The 19767-nt window shown below is 42.5% G+C and overlaps 3 protein-coding genes across 5 annotated transcripts in view; 2 read left to right on the top strand and 1 right to left on the bottom strand.

Annotated features, from left to right (window-relative positions):
* DNAI1 (dynein axonemal intermediate chain 1) overlaps positions 1 to 17854 on the bottom strand; it is a 126662-nt gene extending 108808 nt beyond the window's left edge. The window contains 6 exon segments of the mRNA XM_050987444.1: positions 86 to 186; positions 1557 to 1683; positions 3470 to 3550; positions 4457 to 4537; positions 6333 to 6389; positions 17743 to 17854. Coding sequence (XP_050843401.1) covers positions 86 to 186; positions 1557 to 1683; positions 3470 to 3550; positions 4457 to 4537; positions 6333 to 6389; positions 17743 to 17775 — 480 coding nt within the window. The 5' untranslated portion in view covers positions 17776 to 17854.
* UBAP2 (ubiquitin associated protein 2) overlaps positions 1 to 19767 on the top strand; it is a 418367-nt gene that overhangs the window by 36133 nt on the left and 362467 nt on the right. The window lies entirely within an intron of this gene.
* The window catches only part of FAM219A (family with sequence similarity 219 member A), a 95408-nt gene continuing 93982 nt past the window's right edge, over positions 18342 to 19767 (top strand). For 2 of the 3 annotated variants that reach the window (XM_030237046.2, XM_030237047.2), the window contains exon 1: positions 18342 to 18578. In XM_030237046.2, the coding sequence (XP_030092906.1) occupies positions 18519 to 18578 (60 nt within the window). In that variant the 5' untranslated portion in view covers positions 18342 to 18518. The remainder of the gene's footprint in view (positions 18579 to 19767) is intronic. The other variant, XM_030237048.2, reaches the window with a different exon arrangement.

Genomic DNA, 19767 nt, shown 5'->3' on the forward strand with positions numbered 1-19767 from the left:
GAAGCAAACCCATTTTATAGCAATGTCATTTAAAAGCTAATACTAAAAATAAAATGACAGCTCTTAGCTGGCTATAGAGAATTACCTCAGCTTCTTCTGTGGGTTCTTCATCTTTAGTCTCTCCCTCTTCAGTTGGCTCAGCAGCAGCCTCCACAGGAGCCTCTTCCTCCTCAGCAGGAGTCTCTTCTGATGACAGAAAGGATACATGAATGAACCCAGAATAACAGGACATCTTATCCAATATTCTACAGATCCTCTATCTTCTGGAGCATACATGTGTGTATGCACTCTTTCCTAATGCTGTGTCACTAGACAACACAGTAAAAAATCCCCACTTAGGAGAACAGTTGTTTGCTCAAAGCCACAACAGGTCACAAGGGTATTTCTAGAATTCATCTGCAGTACTTCTGGATGAACTGAAATAAAAAAATAAATGTTTTAACTCAGAGCAAACTTCTGTAACCCTTTTGATCCAAGCAACTCTGTTTCTGGGTATGCCTTCAGCTCCAGACCTTTCTATCCTCCAGAATTGTCTGCAGTTTTTTACAACTACTAAGAATGTTTTCAAGGCACACAGAAGTTATAACGTGGTAGTTTTTATATATATGGATAAAAATTAATATACTAGTCTTGTTTGACAATGATGGATGTCTACATTCCAGTCACAGCCTTGACATGCTAGCACAGAGCCACTTGAAACTAATTGGTTTGGAATCTATGAAAAGCACTGCCAAAAATCCATGATTTCATGGCATTGAAGATCCCATTAAACACTCTGCCCTACTTCAAATCATCATACATAGCTTGTTAAGTGTAAAATAAAGGAAGCACTGACCCTCAGAAGCTCCAAGCAAGAACTAATCTCAGGAGTTTGCCCAGTGTTATCATTATGCCTGCAGTTACCACCTTGACAGAACACTCATTGTGACAGAAATTCCCCCTTCACAAACAGCAGAAATACAATAAAATCAGTATCCAGTACATGATTCCCTGCTGAAAATTCAAACTTAGAACTCTTTACTGACAACAGAGCTTTCAGTATCTGGTTAATGCACCTTTTTGTCTGAACAGAGTGTAGACAGTAGCTCAGATCAAAGGTCCAAGTAGTTCAGGGTTTTGTACCTCACATAGTTTGAAAGTATATGTCTTGGTAAGAATTCAAGAATTGGTCATGCATGTGATAGTTTCCTGAAAAATCACCCAGATTCCAAGCATTTCTGCTTTAATACTTTAAATCATGTTTGAAACTTTCAAAATAGGGTAGGTAGTTTAGACATGTATGTCCAGCTAATAGCAGTGAAAGATGTTTAAAAGACAATAAATAACATGGAAAATTTCAGCATTAGCATTCAAATTACTCAAAAAACACACACTATTTTCTAGACTACAGTAAACACCGGGCTGATAATTTTTCTAATTTTGAATGCCAACTGGCATGCAAGCCCAAGTAGGAGCTGTTTAATTCTATGGTAATGCAGCATGATAATTCCATCATGTTGGATAAGAGGAACCAGTGCCTATCTGAAAATTATCATAATATCAGACAATAAAGCTACCTGCTTCAGTGCTTGATCTGATACTCTGGCGTCTGCCTTCATCTGAATCTTTATGTATCAAATATCCATTCAGAGTAAAGTGAACGGCTGTTTGATCCATATCGTCCACTAGCTTGTATGCTCGTTCCTACAAAAGTAAAACCCAAAAAAATCATAGAATCACAGAATCATAGAATCCTGGAATGGTTTAGGCTGGAAGGGATCTTAAAGAACATCTTGTTGCAACCTCCCTGCCCTGGGCAGGGACATCTTCCCCTAGCCCAGGTTGCTTAAAGCCCCATCAGACTTGGCTTTGAACATTTCCAGGGTTGCAGAATCCATAGTTTTTCTGGGCAACTTGTTCCAGTGCCTCACTATCTTCACAGTAAAGAACAGCTTAATCTGTATGATTTTGTTTTTAGCTGCACCTAAAAGCAAACAGAAGCCACTAAAGAACACAGATGCTTCAAGAGTTTGCTTACTTTGACTTGCTTACTATGTCAATCACAGCATAGCAGTGAGCTCATTTCATTGTGGAGAATTTGAAGATATGGATTACTGATCACCTGCCTATATACCATAAATATGGAAAACTTCAGCTCCAAATGGAAGAGAAGGGATTTTTTTTATTCCAAAACACTGATTTCCTTTCTCTGGAATCATGTGATGGTTGGTCAAACAAGTACAGTAGCACAGAGGTGAGACAGACTTGGGAATATTTTGCTTGGTTTTCTCTTCTCTTAGGTGTAGGTTTTGACAGGGATAATTTTCTTCACAGTAGCTACTGTAGCTACAGTATTTTCTTCACAGTAGCTACAGTATTTTGGGGCTGTATTTTGGATTTGTGCTGAAAACAGTGCTGATAAGACAGGGATCTTTTGGTTATTGCTGACCAGCATTTGCACAGTTCTGTCCCCCACTCCACTTCATCACTAACTCACCCATCTGACCCCAAGGATACTCCATACCATATGATGCCATGCTTAGCATACAAATTTGGGGGAAAAAGAATAAGAATGGGGGAGGGGGATGTTTGGAATGATGGTGTGTATCTTACTAGTAAATTAAGTGACATGGAGCCCTGCTTTCCTAGTGATTGTTGAACATCTGCCTCAAGTGGTGAACTAATTTCTTGTTTTGCTTTGTACAGCTTTTGCTTTCCCTATTAAACTGTCTCCATCTCAACCCATGAGTTTTCTCACTTCTACTCCTCTGATTCTCTCCTCTGTCCTACCATGGGAGATTGAGTGAATGGCTGTGTGGGGCTTAGTGGCCAGCTGGGATTAAACCACAACACTCCTCTAAATCTGGGAATAATTCAATGCCAGAGTTGGAGGAGCTGTCTCTATGCCATTTCTTTCAGGGCAAAGCCATCACTCCACCCTCCCCATGTGACTGCCTGTGTTGCTGGCTGCATATGGTACTGGCAGAAGGCTGCTCCAGGGTAATGCAGTGTGTGCCCTGCACATATAAATGTGAAGGTGTGACTCTTGGATATTTTGTGGCTGTCTGTTGCTCACTCCTACTCATCATGAATAAAGCTTGTCAGTGATTTCACAAAACAAATTTCTGAGGTCTTCTACAATTCAATCTTCAAGTGTGGATGCTGAGACATAATTCTTACAGACTGAAAAAACTTTGCTTGTTGTCCTTTAACCACCAAAGAATGGGAAAAGTAACAACATGAGATTAGTTGCAATTATTACCTTCACTGACAGAACTTGTACTGTAATTTTGATATCCTACTTCTAAATAAATGAATCAATGCTTTTAGACTTTTACTCTCTACAAAAACCCTTTAAGAACCATTGGCAGTAAATATGTAATAAGATGTAGTCACATTAAAAGAAAATTTACCTGGTTATAAACCAAAGGAAAACACAAAACCAATTAATTGCAAAAAATTCCAGTTTTATATGTCATGTCACACTTACTTTAAAGTTGAATCTGACAATATCCCGGGGAACATGGGGATTATCAGCTGTCAAGGTACGTGTAATTTCCTGTTTTAATTCCTTTGGAATGGAAACAAAATAGTATTGTAAATAAAACTTCACTACTAATACAATGTACAGCAATAAAATCACCATGTTTATGCTCAGTTCACTGCAGATACCTCATATACAATGCCACCAAGAACAGTGCTTGGGATCAACCTGGCTCAGAGTGGAATCCAGAACAGTCATCCTGCTTCCTACTACAGTATTTCAATGGGTTTTCTTGATTTTAATTCTTATCTAAGATATGAATTGAAATATGCTAACTGCTTTCTGAGGGTGAGACAGACAACTTGTGTCTTTAAAATTTACACTGTCCAAAAATAAACAATAAACCTAGTAGCAGTACTTTCAAGATTGACCACTGTGAACCAAAAAAAAAAAAAATACTGCTAACTATTTTTAGTGCCTGAGTTGGAGGACATACATAAAGCTTCCCTGTCACTATGGTAGTTTAAGGACAGGGAACAAGAGTTAATTAGAGTTGTTAGAGTTTAATAAGGCAGTGAGAAGAGAGAAACAACTGCAGTTGGAAGGGTGACCAATTGCAATGCTTCTGAACCAATAGAAGAAATAGCAATAAAATTGTAGGACACTTCCCTGTCTTGTGTATTGCACGCAGGCACCTGAAAAGCTCAGGGCTGGCTCTGGGTTCTCCTTAACACAGCGAAGCCCCAGCCCCATTTTTGCTTTTGGATTACCTCCAGGCAGTTACAGTGTTTTAAGCCCAGAACTGGGTTTCATAGCACATTCTCCCTGTTTTCTTGTTGAAGCCATTTCATACTGTACTGCAGACACTGTACTTACACTCCAGCAAGTACTGGAGTTTCACACTTGCAGAATTTCCTCCAAAACCAATGGGAAGGCTTCTACTTATGGAGTTTCGTACACACCTCATGACAAGACAGGCATTGCTTTACTCACAGCTTCAGTCAGCTCCAGCTGATCTGGGGATCTGACTGGAGCCGGCCAGTCCTCTCCCGCTTCAGGAAATTCATCTTCATCCTAGAACAGGAATGACAAGCTCAGAAATGCAACAAGACTCTGACAGTTTTGCTCCTTGCCAAAGCAGCACTTCTTGAGGCACAGAGCAAAGAGATAAAAACAACATTCCCCCACCCATCTTTGCTTTGAGCAGAGCAGAAGAACACAAATGGCAGGCCAAAATCTAAAGATTTTCACATGGCTACACTTGCCAGCAGGAGTTCAGTGAGTTGGAGGAGCTGCATTCTGAAGATAATTTCTGCCCTAGCACAAAACTGAATTAACTCCAATAACAAAACTCAAGTGATTCCACTTTAATCTCAGTTTAAAAGTTGGCAATTCTTTTTTCCTTGCCACATAATACCAAAGGGTATTGTAGGACTTAAGGACTACTCAAGGGCACCAGCCAAGAACCTGCAATTACTCCTGACTTGTTATTCTATAGGCTACTCTTAGAATTTAGTTTGATATACAAAGCTGCAGGGATGTGGCTCCTGGAGGAATGTTAACCAATTTCTTGCGAAGGCCAGCATGTCTCCATTCTCCAAACAACAAACTGCTGCTCTCCCTGGGCTAGCACTGGACTCATGTCATGATATAAGGTCATAAAAAAGAAAATGAATCACTGCAGGAATGAATTTAAATTAATTGGCCTTACAGAAAAAACTGTCAGAACACAAAACTGCTGATTAAAGTGCTTAGCTGCTCCAGGCAAAATTTATCCCTCAGTTCAAATTGTGTAATGAGTTGGTTTAAAATAAATCAATAATTCTTGTAAATACAGTTCTCTCAGGCCTGCTAACTTTACAGCCATACAAAGCTGAGGATGAGTCCAAGGTGTACGTACAGCTTAAGGCTGAAGCTATAGAGGCTGCACCCAGCAATGCCTTGCTACTTGCAGAGTACCACAAAGGTAAAAAGCACAACGCTGTGTCAAAAAGTGCAGTGGCTGAAAGTAACAGAGGATTTTGCATATTTCTCTCCCCAAGGGAGCTGAAATGAGGCAAGCTGTAAGGAAGGTCAGGCGCTCTGATGCACAAGAGACGATGACTGCAGAACAGTTGTTTGTGATTCAACGCTCCCCACATTAACACCTGCTTGTGGGACATTTATCATACACAATTTGATGCCAGTTAGTTCAGTGGCTGTTTTCCCAAGTGAATCAGATAAGAAGTATGTGGTTTTAACATTTTTATACATGATTTTCATTTAAAAGTAAAAAACTTTCCATTTTTAAATGGTGAAAAGGGGAACATTTAATGAGACTGTGATTTGTCCCAAGAAAGTGAAAAGCTGTTTATCAATATGTCTATTTAAAGGCATGTAGACTGTTCTTCCATCCCTGTCATGGATCCTCCGTCCTTCCCAGTGGAGCTAAATAAGAGGAAGGTAGATTAAATCAAGGTATTCAAATTATTTATTTGCCCAATAGTAAAAACATTATTGTGAGTTATTATCAGCTTGTACTTCTTTGTTAAGTGAATATGGGCTTTACTTTGAATTTTCTAAACTGAGCAGGCGGATTTCTCACAGTCTGAGTCAGCTAGTATTTTGGAATTCACATCCCAAACATCTTAATTTAATCTTTTCATGTTGCATTTTACCCAAATCATGCCTTTGTTCTAGGTGATACTTTTTGTCCTAACTAGCTGGTGTATTTCCCTTCTCAGTGGAAACATACAGCAATCTCTCAGCGTTAAATCAATTTATAGTTTACCAACTTTATAAAAAAACACCTCGTTGTTCAGACTAAATCTTGTTTGCATCTCATAGCTGAAAAAAGGAAAAAACATTTTTTAAGACTTGAGAATCTTACCCTTTTTTTACCTTTACCAGCTTTTCCCGCCTTTCCTCCTGAAGGTCCACCTTGGCCCTAAAATGAGAACACATCCAATGTAAACTTTCAAACCTTCTTTCTGGATTTAACAAAATCAGAATAAAAGTTTGATGCTTGCTCCAATGGTATGTTTTAAAAGCTGAGTATGCCAGCAGTCTGTGTATAAATTATTTGAAGGAAAACCAGTCACTTTTACAAGACAGGTATTTTTCAGCATGAAAAAATGTCAGGCTCTGTCCTAGTACAACACTACAAGCCTGTCCTAGTCTGCAATACACTCCAAATGTCATACACACATTTTAGTGCCTTGGTCAAACACACTAAAAGGCTGCCCCTGTTTTAAGTGTTTGCATGGCACAGGGAGCCCAAAGACAGTAGATCCATACCCACAAAGCCAGGAGCACTGAGAAAACATGGAAAACACTGATGAACAGCTGGAAAATGAACCACTGTCAATCCCCCCGCACACATGAAAGCACAGAAGAATTATTATGACAGGTTTTAAGGAAAACAATTGAACAGTTGTTTGTATATAGGGCGCCTTATAGAGGGAGACTACCCTACCCAGAGTCAAGGAATAACAGAAGGGCGCCACTGACCAAGATTTATGAAAATTTAACAGAAAGTAGGAGAGGAATTGAAGAGGATCCTTTTGAGGAGATGCTGAGGGACAGACAGGACCATGAACCCTGAAGGAAAAGAGAGAGCTGGTAAATGGAGCAAAGGAAACAACATTAGAAACCTTGGCAAGAACAGTTTCAGATAGGATCACAAATAGCATTTGATGGTATGGATGAAAAAAGCTGAGGAGTTACTCAGAAAAAAAGTGCTTGACTTTGTGACAGAAAAGAAGGGGATACTAGACAAGAGGGAAGGAAAATGGAGGGGTGGGAGAGCAGGCTCCCAAGGGCTGATTGATTTTCTTCAGAAGAACATTAGAGTGTCCTTTTCAGCTCAGATCAAAGGTCCACCTTCCCAAGTATCTCTCACCAACACTGTTCAAAGGAAAGTATCTAGTCTATTCTCTCCAGGATGACCTCTTAGCTTGCCACAGGGACTTGAACCAGAAATGCTATCCTTTTTATTCCATATCAGTGAATCTTTTTCTCCACAAATTTATTCCATGGTTTTGGAATCCATGCACATTTTTAGCATGCACAACTTCTACAGCAAGGACTTCCACAGTACAACTACAAGGTAATGGAAAGAACCACGGCTTGCTTTTTAAGTCTGCCATTTGTTTCTCTCACCTGGTTTTCCTCGTTCTTCTTCTGGAAAGCCCCACTTTACCACAACATCTATTCTTCCTCTTGCCTTCCACACATCTTAAGAACACTTTCAGGAACACAAGCCTCCACAGAGATTCATACACTCCTCTCATGATTCCTCCTCATTATGAAAATTAAATATTCACTTCCACCACCTACTTTCTAGGTATTAAGCAATTAAGCAGTCAGAAAGACTTTGACCCAGAATCCCAAGGCATTGTTCATCAAACCCCATTACTTGTTAAGTCTTGACAATACGAACTCAGAAAAGAAATATTTTCAGAAGAGAACAAAGTTCAACAAAAATGTGAGACAGTGTCTCTGTGTTATTTCTCTTTGTACAAGCTAATACACATAAAACTGCTGTTACTAAGGAGGCATTAGGGATTAAAAGCCATGAAAAATGAGCAGAACAACATATTCCTATGCTTAGAAAATATGCCTCACTTCAAAACACAAATTTTTGTGAAGCAGGTGGAGAAAATAAAAATTATAACATTTCCTATATAGTCCCACCATGGCTGATTGCAGAGCAGAGGCTAAGAGGTCCTGTGTCACAACCACTACTGAGATGACTGGATCATGCAGCTGGCCTGTCTCCCCTATGTGATTGCTTGTCAATGGGCAATAAAGGGTTCTCTCTGACAAGGACCTTGTTATGTGTGAATTGATGTGACTTAAACAGATTCTCAGTACAGAATTTTATTCAGATCCAAATCAAAATCAGATTCTTAATTTTAATCATGAAACAAAGTCTACTTACTATTATCCTTTGCAAGTGGGTCTGCAAAAGCATTTATCCATTAGCAAAGGCGATCTGAGGATAACTGGTTTTAGCAGTCACACACATTTCAATTAACATAACCCAAAGAGCCACATGTGAATAAATATCTGTAACAGTATTAAAATCTGAAAGTGAGACTAAAGAAAAGCTACAGCTATGAATGCACTGTAAAGAAGCAACACAAACCCTGACCTGCTTCCCCACCATGAAGAGTTTGTAGAGTTGAACATGAACAATTTTTCTAATCAACCAGGGACTGGTGGCTAGTTGGCTCTATTTCCCTTGTCTTTGTACAAAACTACCATGGTTTTACAACTGGAATTTAATGATTCAATACAGGCCTGGTATGATAGAGAGACCTTGAGGAGACTCAGGATATGGCACAGAGGAGGACAGGCAGGGGATGATAAGACATGGAGCACATCCTTGGAATCACAGACCCCACAGCTGTAAGCATCTAACCACTAGCCAGTTAGAGAATTGCAGATCTGCAGACAGGGGAACTGAAGAAAATCTGGTTTAGGTGTAGCAAAGAGGAAAAAAAATAGTATCTAGCACACTGAAAAAGCACCATATGCAGTAATATCAGGGGTAAGGTGGAGCACCAGACCAATGGTAAAAGGGAAATGTGAAAATATATTAGCTAGCATATAAAAGAAACTCCAGGTGAAGAAGAAACTATCAAAATGGACATCTTAATCCTCCCCAATGAAGGTCTCCAGCTACTGACAACTTATCATAACATCCTCACCAACACCACCACCAACAGCAAAATCAAACAATCAACTTTAGGAATCAGAACACTGGAAGAAGGGTGAGCACAATACCAGAAAAGAGGTAGAAACTGGGAAGTTTTCATGCAACAACTTTAACTGCAGTATCACAATTAATGATTTTTTTTTGCACAGAAGTATTTCTTTTTCTTTAATGAATATATCTGGACAGACGATAATGTTTAGACTAAAATTTCAGTCACACTGACATGAAATTTTTAGTTTTATAAGCTTTGCCCATAAACAAAATTTTGAGTACAACAAAGTTTACAGACTATTGCAAAATACAGAACCAGGCTCTGAAAGTCTTAGCTTTGACCCTACGCATGTTTTTAACCTTTACCAAAGGATGGTTGTTTGTGTGTAACTGGGAGAAGGTGTTCAAGGAAGATGTTTCATTGCATCTCTCAGTGAGATATACCAGTCTTCTCCATGCCTTATGCTTTCTTATCTAGCAGGCTCTACTTGCTGACTGTGACAGCTTGCTTTGGGGCTCCTTGGAACTAAGCCAAGCAGTTCCCTACAGCAGGGAGCAAGCACATGACTGACAGGACATGAAATTATTATGTCTGGTATTTTGAACTGAAGAAATTCCAACCACTCCATCCAACCTGAACAGTTATGCTTTAGATCTACTTTGTTATGACACAGATCCTTGGTGAAACACTGCACTGTATGGACATAGCCAATGCCAAAGACATGATAAACCTGAAGTGTAAGGATGGGAGCCAGCAGACAGAGATCAGGATCAGTGTGGGTCTGGGGCTTTCTTCCCGTGTGCTCCACAAAGGTAGGACAGCCATACCTGGAGCAGTCTAAGGAGTTGGTCCTTAGCTTACTCTGGGGTTTTTCAGCAAAACTCTTGTCTCCTGCTCAGATAAAATATCCTCACCATGCAGAGGCCTACTTCAACAACAAAAGCTGAATGACTTTTTTGTTGGATATTCTGTATTCTTGCAAGTGAAGGGAGAGACTCTAGCTCCACTTGACTCAGTACTCTATTGAAGTCACTGTAAAAAGCAAAGACATACTTTGCTCTGCAAGCATCATTCTTGCTATTGCCACCTATGCTGCAAAAGGTTCATCCCAAAGTATCTCAAACTTTTGGAACCCATCTGGAAGGTGGCATAAAAATTTAAAAAAAAGATGAGGAAAGATGAGATCCTAGTATTCTGGCAATATTAGCAGTACATGAAGGTTATCAAAACGAGTAGATCTGTTTAAAACTATTACAAGAAGCAAGCTGGGGAGCAAACATAAGTCAGTCAAGAATACAAAACCTTTCACTGTTTCCTAATTCAGATAATAGCACAGACAATACTGCCGTGCTGCTTGATGAAAAGGGCAGTCCTGACATCCCTTTTTATTGGTGTAACTGTGCTTTGCTCTTTTGCTGGCTTTTTTGCAAGCTCCTGCTCTCTGTAAATCTTTCCAAAGACAGAACACTTTCCTTTTTCATACGCTTTCCTAAAAGTTCTCTCTGCCACATTAGCTGTAAAAAGTCCTTAATATCACCTAGGTAGTTTGTGTTCTGTCACCATGGCTTCCCCATTTTTCATTTTACTGTAACAATGCATTACCCATAAACCATGATTAAAAATGTAATCCTTTTGCTCTGACAGCTACCTAAATATATCACACAGTGTTCATACAATAGGGAAGAATTCACAACCACATCTGCAATACAAATAAAAAATAAATTATAACTCTGAATCAACATAATGATTGTATATTCAATATTCTCTAGTAAGATGTTTACAATAACTTGCCTTCATATGCATGTTTAAAATTCAAGCACATTTTTATGTATCACATTAGCTATAGGGAAAAAAAAGTTAACTATTATTAACATCTCAAAGAGAAGCATTCAGAACTTAGAAAATGTGAGAATTAAGGTTGCCGGGGAAACATTCATTTCAATCCATGAGCACAGGCACAGCTTAATTCCATAGTCACACACTTTGTTTTTTGTAGGTTTCCTGCCTCACTTCAGTCCTCTCAGGTTATGTTGCTATAGATTATTGGTGTATATTGTTCAGCATGTAGAGTGGTGGGGGCTTTTTGTAATCCAAAGCCTAAATTAGACATCCAACAAAGAACTAATCAATCCAAATAGTTACATTTTAACAAATTCTAGATAAACTAAAGATGGTGCTGCTACAGAAAAAAAAAATCAATGTCTTCCTAAATTTTCCTAATAAATGTGCTCCTATCCCTGGCTTTAATAATAATATTAATTAACGAGAAGAGGAGTGTGAATAATCATGAGGAATTTATATTAAGAGAGAAAAAAAGCAAACATGGTTGCTAGGGAACTAAGGAACAGGCAGGAGGCATTAAGGAGTTTCTCACCTCCAGGTCACCATCGTGACTCTGACCACTCCGGGAGATGCTCAAGTGCTCCAGAGAAAAATGCCAGAGTCAGAATTAATGGAGGCTAATCATGTTTTACTTTGATGGCTATCTTACAATAAATTATCAGATTGCCACACTCCCAACAGAAAAAGATGTTAGAAGCCCACAACAATCACCATACTTAAATGAAGGCTGCAGAAGACCCAAGTTACTGTTTCTTTCTGGATCTTTCTTCCAGGGTGTATATGATATCAGCACATAGGAATTCTTCCCTGGGCCAGATGTCTACTATGCTGCAAGTCAAATATACTATAGACTACAGCAAAGATACCATGATCCAACAGGATAATAAAAATGAAAAGAGGAAACAGATGACAAGTGATGTTTTAAATGCTATTTAATATTCCTTTCCCTTCTCACAGCTCTCTCTATCCCAGACAAGCCACCAAGAGGCACAAATAGCTGCAAAATCAAGTCTTCCAGCAGGGAGTCTTTCTGCTGCTCAGCTATCCAATAAGAACTTCCAATTGTATTTTGAGTAGGATGTCTGGATAATATATATTTAATTTTTCTGTTGTCATAAAGTAGGAAAAAAAAAAGAGAAGAAACTACTGGTGACTTTCTAAAGACCATTGCTGTAAATGAGAAAGAAATTTTAAAAGAAAGCCCTACCAGGCTGGCATTTCATAAGAGGTATCATATTTCTGCATCCTAAAAGAAAAAGATAGTGAGGGCAACCATCAAATACCTGTAATGTTTAATAGAAGCTTTGCCCTCAGCTCCCTAGTAATGTTACCAGATTACCCTGCAATGAATAAAATAAAATAAAAAAATCACACTCAACCATACATTCAGGTCTTGTTCTTCTTGTTTACTCTATCTACATCTTTTTCACACTGCTCTCTCTTTTGCGGGTGACATGACAGTCACTAATTGCTGATCTGAGACTCATTAACTGAATTTATACAAAACAGACAGGACTATCAGTACCTATTGCTATTCGGTATTCTTGACTGAATATCAAAAGCTCTGAAGTTTTTTCCAAGTCTGTTTCCTTCTGAACTGCTTTCCCTAGAGCCTTGCTTTTCAACTATTTTATCATTTGCTGCACAAAACCTCTGACTTGTCAGTGGCAATTCTGGTGGTAACTAAATCACCCTGGTGACCTAGGAAGCAGAGATTTACTCTCAAGAGCCAGTGTTCATTTAAAACGAGATTGAATCCTTAGTGAGCACAGAAATCCTCCTGGAAAAATGTGTCTATTCCTCCAGTTCAGTCCCAAGGCCAGCCCTGTCTATCCAAAGAGGAGATGCAATGATTGTTCCCACATGGGCTGTGCTGTCATCCAGGATGAGGGTTATCACTACAGCCTTTGCTGACTTGTACATCTTTCTCCCGTCCTGCCAGATTAAACTGCCCCTTTCAAACTAGATCTAGCAAGGGGTTACTGTATGGTGAGGAGCCAGACATTATTATTCAGGGACTCCTTGAGAAACGTAAAATTTGTCCTTATGCTTAAAGAATAAGGGTGGACGAGTAGAGCTGGACTCACAGATCCAGCCTAAAATACCAGAGAGCTCAGTAGCAGGGATGATGCATGTTGGTCACTCTGACAAGATGAAGTGTCAGTTCATATTAAGGTAATTTTCCAAGAGCTAAAAATTGATTACATATTAATGAAACACTCATCAGGGCAAATGACAAACACAGACCATATTTTTTTAATAACATTAAAGAGACATTCCTGCAGCCATTCTGCTCTCCATGCTAGCTGTCACCGTAATACAATCAGGCTACAAGGCTGAGCAATCACAGAATGCTCCTGTTTAGTTCATCTTCCTGAGCAGAGACAGTAATTTCACTTCCTCTACAGCACAGCACAGAGATTATCTAGAATTGTGGGGAAAATGTAATGTACTTGTAAGGTAGTAATGCACTTGTTGGATTCTAAAAGAGGTAGAGACCTTACGAGAGCTAAGCCTGGCACTTCTGTAAAACAATTTTTTAAGTTTCCTGCTAGCTTTTTATTCCTGTTTTGAATATTAGCAAACTCCATAGTAAACCACCAGTTGGCACAAGGAGCAAGAAATCACAGCATGGAAACAAAGTCACTTGAAGCCTGCCCTGTAGCAGATATTTATTTGCACACACTAGGGATGCCAATTTAAGAGCTACTTGCCAATACATTTCTAATGTTTTCTGAGGGACACAAAATGGAATGTTTGCTTTATATTCCATGGATATTTTAATGCATGTGTGAGAATAAGTAATCACCTTTAAAAGCCTTCTCAGGGGAAGAAAAAAATAGAAAATAAGAAAATACAAAAAAAGTAAACTGTGTCTCATTGTTTTCTGTGTTTGGGGAAGAGGTCTGTTTGCTTCTTTTATGACTTGATGAACAGCAAAGAAACTTTTTCCATGTCAGTGGGTATGAAAGATCACAAGACTAAAAAGAAATGCCTCTCTGTCCTAATTCAGACCCTTTCTTAACACAGATTAAGTGATCTGTTCCTGCAGTGGGGTTAACCCTAACTGGTAAGATTGAACAGTCTGGTTTTGTATTTTAAATGCTAAATGTATGCAAGATCTGCTAAGGAACCTTAACAAGGTCTTGCTTCTCCTTGAGGTGGGTGCAGCCACAGAGGTACACACTAGCACAGGGTGCTCAACACAGCTGACTCAAGACTTTCCTTGAGCTACATAGCAAAGACACAGAAATCTGAAACAAACACTTCCAACACTGTCAAACGTTCAAAATAACAATCTCAAAATTGCTGGTCACTTTCGGTCATCACCCAGGACCACACACAGGACTGACACAAGACCAACAGGGTGCTGTTCCCTGCCCTAACACTTACAGTCAGGGCACACATCTCTGCTGTTAACACCACACTTCTGAGCGTCCTGCTTGCCATGCTTAAGACCATATTTTTCAGGAAAGCCAAGAACCTGATGCACTCATTCCCTTCAGTCTGATACAGGAAAGTTGTCTTATGCCTTTCCATAATTCCACACCCCTACAAGAAGTTGCTGAGCTCAATTGTGCATAACATACTTCAGAGATTAAAGGAATGGTGTTATTGAAGTACAGAACATACATAGGTGTTATTTCCAAAGTGACACTGGAAGCACAAAGATCCAGACATACAACACTATTTTAAGACTTTGAACATTGAAACACTAAAATTTCTTATTAATGTGCAAAAACATATGAAAGCCTACAGGCATTTATAAATAAGGCCTGGTCAAGTCAAGCAATTTATCCGGAACACCACAGACTTTAATTCTTATGATCAGCTCAACTTTGACATATTTTCACCCATCTGGTGGGCAGAGACCGAGCTGGAGGCAGAAATCATCTGGATAAAGAAAAAAAAAAGAGTGAAATAAAACAAGAAATTGATGTTAGAGGAGAATGCAAATACAAGACAGGCACAGAAGAAGAGCAGACAACCCCCATATAAGGAGAAGAAGAAGAAACAAACCAAGAATTTATCGCTAAGCATGTGAAGAACATGGAGTCATGAAAGCAAAGGAGGAGCTGGAAGTGATATATGGTAAAAGGGAACAGGTGTACAGGTAAGAATCCCAGCTTTGAGAACAATCTCAGGAAGAAAATTTTTAAAGTGAAAGCAGTCAGCAGTGAAAAACCTAAGAGGCACAGCAGAATAAAGCAATATATAAAAAACAGAGGAATAAAAAGAACAGGGATGGTGGAAAGAGCACAACACTACAAAGAATTCTTGTCAAGAATTGGAATCTAAACCTTGACCCACCAATTAGCTTTACAGTGGCCACTACGGCCAAGCAGATATCAAACATCAGGCCCTGGTTGGGCAGTGAGTAGTGTAAAGGCATTCATTCTCTACACTCCCAAAGCCACTGAGATGCCATCTGTACTCAGAGTCAGGGAAAATGAGGCAAAAGTCTCTGGACTCAGAGGCAAGTAGCCAACCACACAATTCCTCCACTGCAAGAATATTCTAGAGATAAAACTGTGTGAAAAACAAATCAGATTTAACAAGCTCAAGGCAAATATAGGAAATGTAATATAGGACAAGTTAAAATTATTGCCTTTTAGGTTATTGTGATGAAAGTTATGTGAAAAGCCAAACATCCTCAGAGTTTAAACAGTTTATGATGTTTCAAGAGCTTTAAAATGAAAGGAATGCCTTTACAGCATTTTAAGTTTTTCAAACAACATGTCAATCAAAGCCTCTCAATTTCAGGGTATTGAGATAACGGCTACTGAAAATGATTGAAAATATTTATGTGGAAAATCTGAAAAGAAAAGAAACTGAAATTCAGAGCAAGTATTTCATCCCCAGTTTAGTTTGCATCATTATTAATGGGTTTTTTACAATTTTAGCATAAACATCTTTATTATCTAGGACTGGATGTAGGTTTTGATTCTCAGTTTGTGCCTTTGAAAGTGTTATAAAGCCCTTTGTATCTTGGTACTTATTAGTACTTACTAGGAGAGTAGGAACCTCAGAGTGATCCTCTCACTCTTGCTTCCCTGCTTGCTAACCCTTCTCCCACCAAGCCTAGCATCAAGTGTGTTGGGATTGATCTAAAAATGTTAACAAAAGGGTTTTATCAGCCAGGCCACCATCCACTTTTAAATTAAAACACTTTGATACTCCAGTAGCAGACAAGACCCAGGAATTACTCAAATTACTCTGGGTTTTTATCCTAAAAGAGGATGCATGCAGACATGTCTACACAGAGCCCAAAGGATTACAGTGAGGTCTCACAGACAGGGACCCTGCAGCAGTCTAGGTTTAGGGCCAGGAAGGGTAGCAAATGACTCCACTGCTTGAGCTGAGTGAAGACCAAAGAGCAAAGCAAAAAGAAAGAGACAAAACTCACAGCTGGATATAACTAAAAAAAATTTGTAAGAAGAAGGATTTTATCTTGTCTGCTCAGTGTCTCTGGGAGATCCGTGGGCAGGTTGGAGACACTTTGAGCGCATTAGGACCTTCCTTGGAAGGGGTGCTGCATACTGGAAGAGTGATGAAATGGCCTGACAATGTCTGAGGGCTGAACAGCATGGTGACAGAGTGAGGGGTGCTGCAGTTTTGGGACAGGCTGGTTTGAAGAGCTGTGTAATGCCACAGAACTCTCAAGGTGTCACAGGCAGCACGACACAGCACGATGCATCCAAGACTCAACAAGGGCAAGGGGGGCTGTGCTGGCTCCACTGCCATGCCCAGCCCCGTGGGTTACAGCTCTGTGGGGCAGCCTAAGCTACCACTTCAACCCCTCAGCTCCGCTTAGTAGCACCTGGGTGTAGTGGCAGGTCACAAGGTGACTATGAGCCCACAGCGTGCCCGTGCTGCCAGTGACATCCTGTGGAGCATCAGGCGGCCAGCAGGTGAAGGGAGGTGATCCTGCCCCTCTACTCAGCCCTGGTGAGGGCACATCTGGAGTGCTCTGTCCCCTTCTGGACTCCTCAGCACAAGGAAAACAAGGAGATACTGGAGAGGGTCCAGCAGAAGCCACAGGGATGATTTGGGGTCGGAAACATCTCTTTTATAAGGAGAGACTGCATGTCCTCATGCACTGCAGCCCTGTTCAGACTGTAGAAGACTGAGAGGAGATTTCATTAATACATATAATTAGATCAAAGGTGGTGACAAGGAGATGGTGCCAGACTCTTTTCAGTGGTACCAGTGACACGACAAGGAGCAGTGTCCATAAACTAAAACACAAGAAGATCCACCTCAGCTTGAGGAAGAACTTCCTTACGCTGAGGGTGGCAGAGCACTGGAACAGTTGCCCAGGGAGGTCCTGGAGTCTCCTCTCTGGAGACATCCAAACCCCACTTGGATGTGTTCCTGTGTCACCTGCTCCAGGCGGCGCTGCCTTGGCAGGGGGGTTGGACTGGGTGATCTCCGGGGGTCCCTTCCAGCCCTGAGGATACCATGGCTCTGTGAACCCGGAGGGAAAGATCTATGCTGCACGCGGCGACGTCACGCGTGGCGGTTTGGGGAATGGTGACGTCACCGCAGGTGTCCTACCCAGGACAGAGCTCAGAGGAGGAACCGAGGGCAACAGGGTCAGACCAGGGCTGCACAGCGACCTTCCCACTGCTGGGCTGCCGCCTCCCGCGAGGCACCGCAGTGACGCCATTCGGGTGTGACGTCACGGCGCATGCGGTGACGTCACCACGGCGCTGCCACCACGGGAGTGCGGCAAGCCCTTACCTGCCGGCGCTTGTCGGCCGCCTTGGGGGGCATGGCCGTCCCTCACTGCAGCGGACAGCCCTCGCCTCAATCCCGCGCCCGCCCGGCACACCGGAAGTTGATGGTGGAAGCCATGGCAACACGCCGGAAGCGGCGGATGGACCCGGCCATTCCCCTAGCACCCCCGCTCTCCCCTCGAGGAAGGAAATGGTACATCCCAGCTGTCGCTGCCAACAGAACGCCGCGGCCCAGAGAGAGTTACGACAGACCCCGCCCCTTAATGAATATTCAAATTAGGGCGGGACCACGGAAAACGGAGCATCTAGGCCTTCGACCTGGTGACCGAGGCCCCTCCCGCTTTATGAATATTCAATGAGCGGGGCAGGCCTAGAGGAACGGAGTGACCGGGCACAAAACTGGTTGTAGTGGTCGCGCCCTCGAATGACTATTCAAAAGCAGGCGGGGCCGCAGGGAGACCACCGTTCGGTCACCAATGACAGCACTCCCGCCCCTCATGAATATTCAAATATGCTGGAGGAGCGGAACCCAGCATCCGGGCCCCGAGCGGGGGACAGTGCCCCCGCCCTTCATGAATATTCAGAAGAGGCGGGGCGGCGGCCGGACCCGGAAGCGGCGCGGCTGAGTCACGGCGGCGGCGGCGATGAGGCAGCCGCAGCTGCGGGCGGTGTCGTTGTCATTGTCGCTGTAGCTGTCCCCTCTCGGCGCCTGAGGAGCCGCCCGCGCCCGCCCGCCCTGCTACCCCTGCTCCTCCCGCCGCTCTCGGCGCCGCCGCCAAGATGATGGAGGAGATAGACCGGTTCCAGGTGCCCGCCGTGCGCGCCGAGATGCAGCCGCTGGTGAGGGGCGGGCGGGCGGGGCCGCGCTGTGCCCGGGTTGAAATGACCCCGGTGCCGAGGGGGTCGCGCACACGCCCCCGGGTGTCGGCGCTGCGGGAGCGGCGGTGCCGCCGTTATATAACGGGGTGTCCTGGGCGCTGCCGCCATCCTCGGCGGGCCCGGGGCCGCTGCTGTGTCATCCCGGGCCGTCTTCTTATCCTGCCCCCCGCCCCGTCCTCTTCTCCTCCTCCTCGTCCTCCTCCTCCTCCCCCGGTGTGTCCCCCACCGCCGTCGGTAGCAGAAGCGGGCGGGGGCAGGCGGGCGGCTCCGCTCCTGCCGCGATGGAAACGCCACTCCTCCCGGAGCATCCCGGGGTGTTCTCCCACCGCCGGGCACGGGAATGGCCCGGGGACGAGGGGGAAGCGGCGGAGGGACTGGGGAGCCCGGTTGTAGACGCTGAGGACGGTTGGGCTTTTAATTGACTTTTACAGGGTAGGAGCGGTCTGTGGAGGAATCGGGCGGTGTTTGTTCCCAGCCCGGGCTGGGAGCTGCGCGGAGCGATGCTCCCCGGGGATAGCCGAGCTGCACGGGGTGGGTCTGAAGTTATACGCGCTGTGAAGCCTCAGGACCTTCTCCGAGGATGGTTTTATAGCCTGCTCTCGACACTAAGATGCAGTGAGGAGATGCTCATCTTGTGTAAAGTCCAGGTCTTCTGCAAAGAAACAGCGGCTTCTCTGGTCCAACCTAGTTGTTTCGGTATATGATGGTGGATTGGGCAGCAGTGATAGAAAGCTTAGGAAACAGTTTCCTTCAGCGTGGAAAAATTAGAAAGAAACATCGCCGTCAAATTATCTTTGCTCACATTAAATGACTTGTATAAGGAAAGCAATCTGTGAGGGTTTGATGCCATGCCACAGCATGTGTTTTTCATATCAGGATGTTTTTTCACATCATAGACACAATTATACTCAATTACTGAGCTCTGAAGAGCCTGACATAATGGTTACACAACTACATGAGACCCTGGGGAATCTTTCAGAGAAGGAAGTCTCCAGGCTCACAGGACTTTACAGATGTATAAGTGAGCAGGTAGAGTGGTCCTGGGTTTTTGATAGCTTTTGAAATGAGTTATGTAGGAAGGCCAGCTGGCTGGCAGCCAGGGGAGATGCTAGACCATCATCAAGTAGTGCAAGACTTCTTATGAGCTTGT

This window comes from Serinus canaria, chromosome Z (assembly GCF_022539315.1).
Source record: "Serinus canaria isolate serCan28SL12 chromosome Z, serCan2020, whole genome shotgun sequence".
NCBI classification, from domain to species: domain Eukaryota; kingdom Metazoa; phylum Chordata; class Aves; order Passeriformes; family Fringillidae; genus Serinus; species Serinus canaria.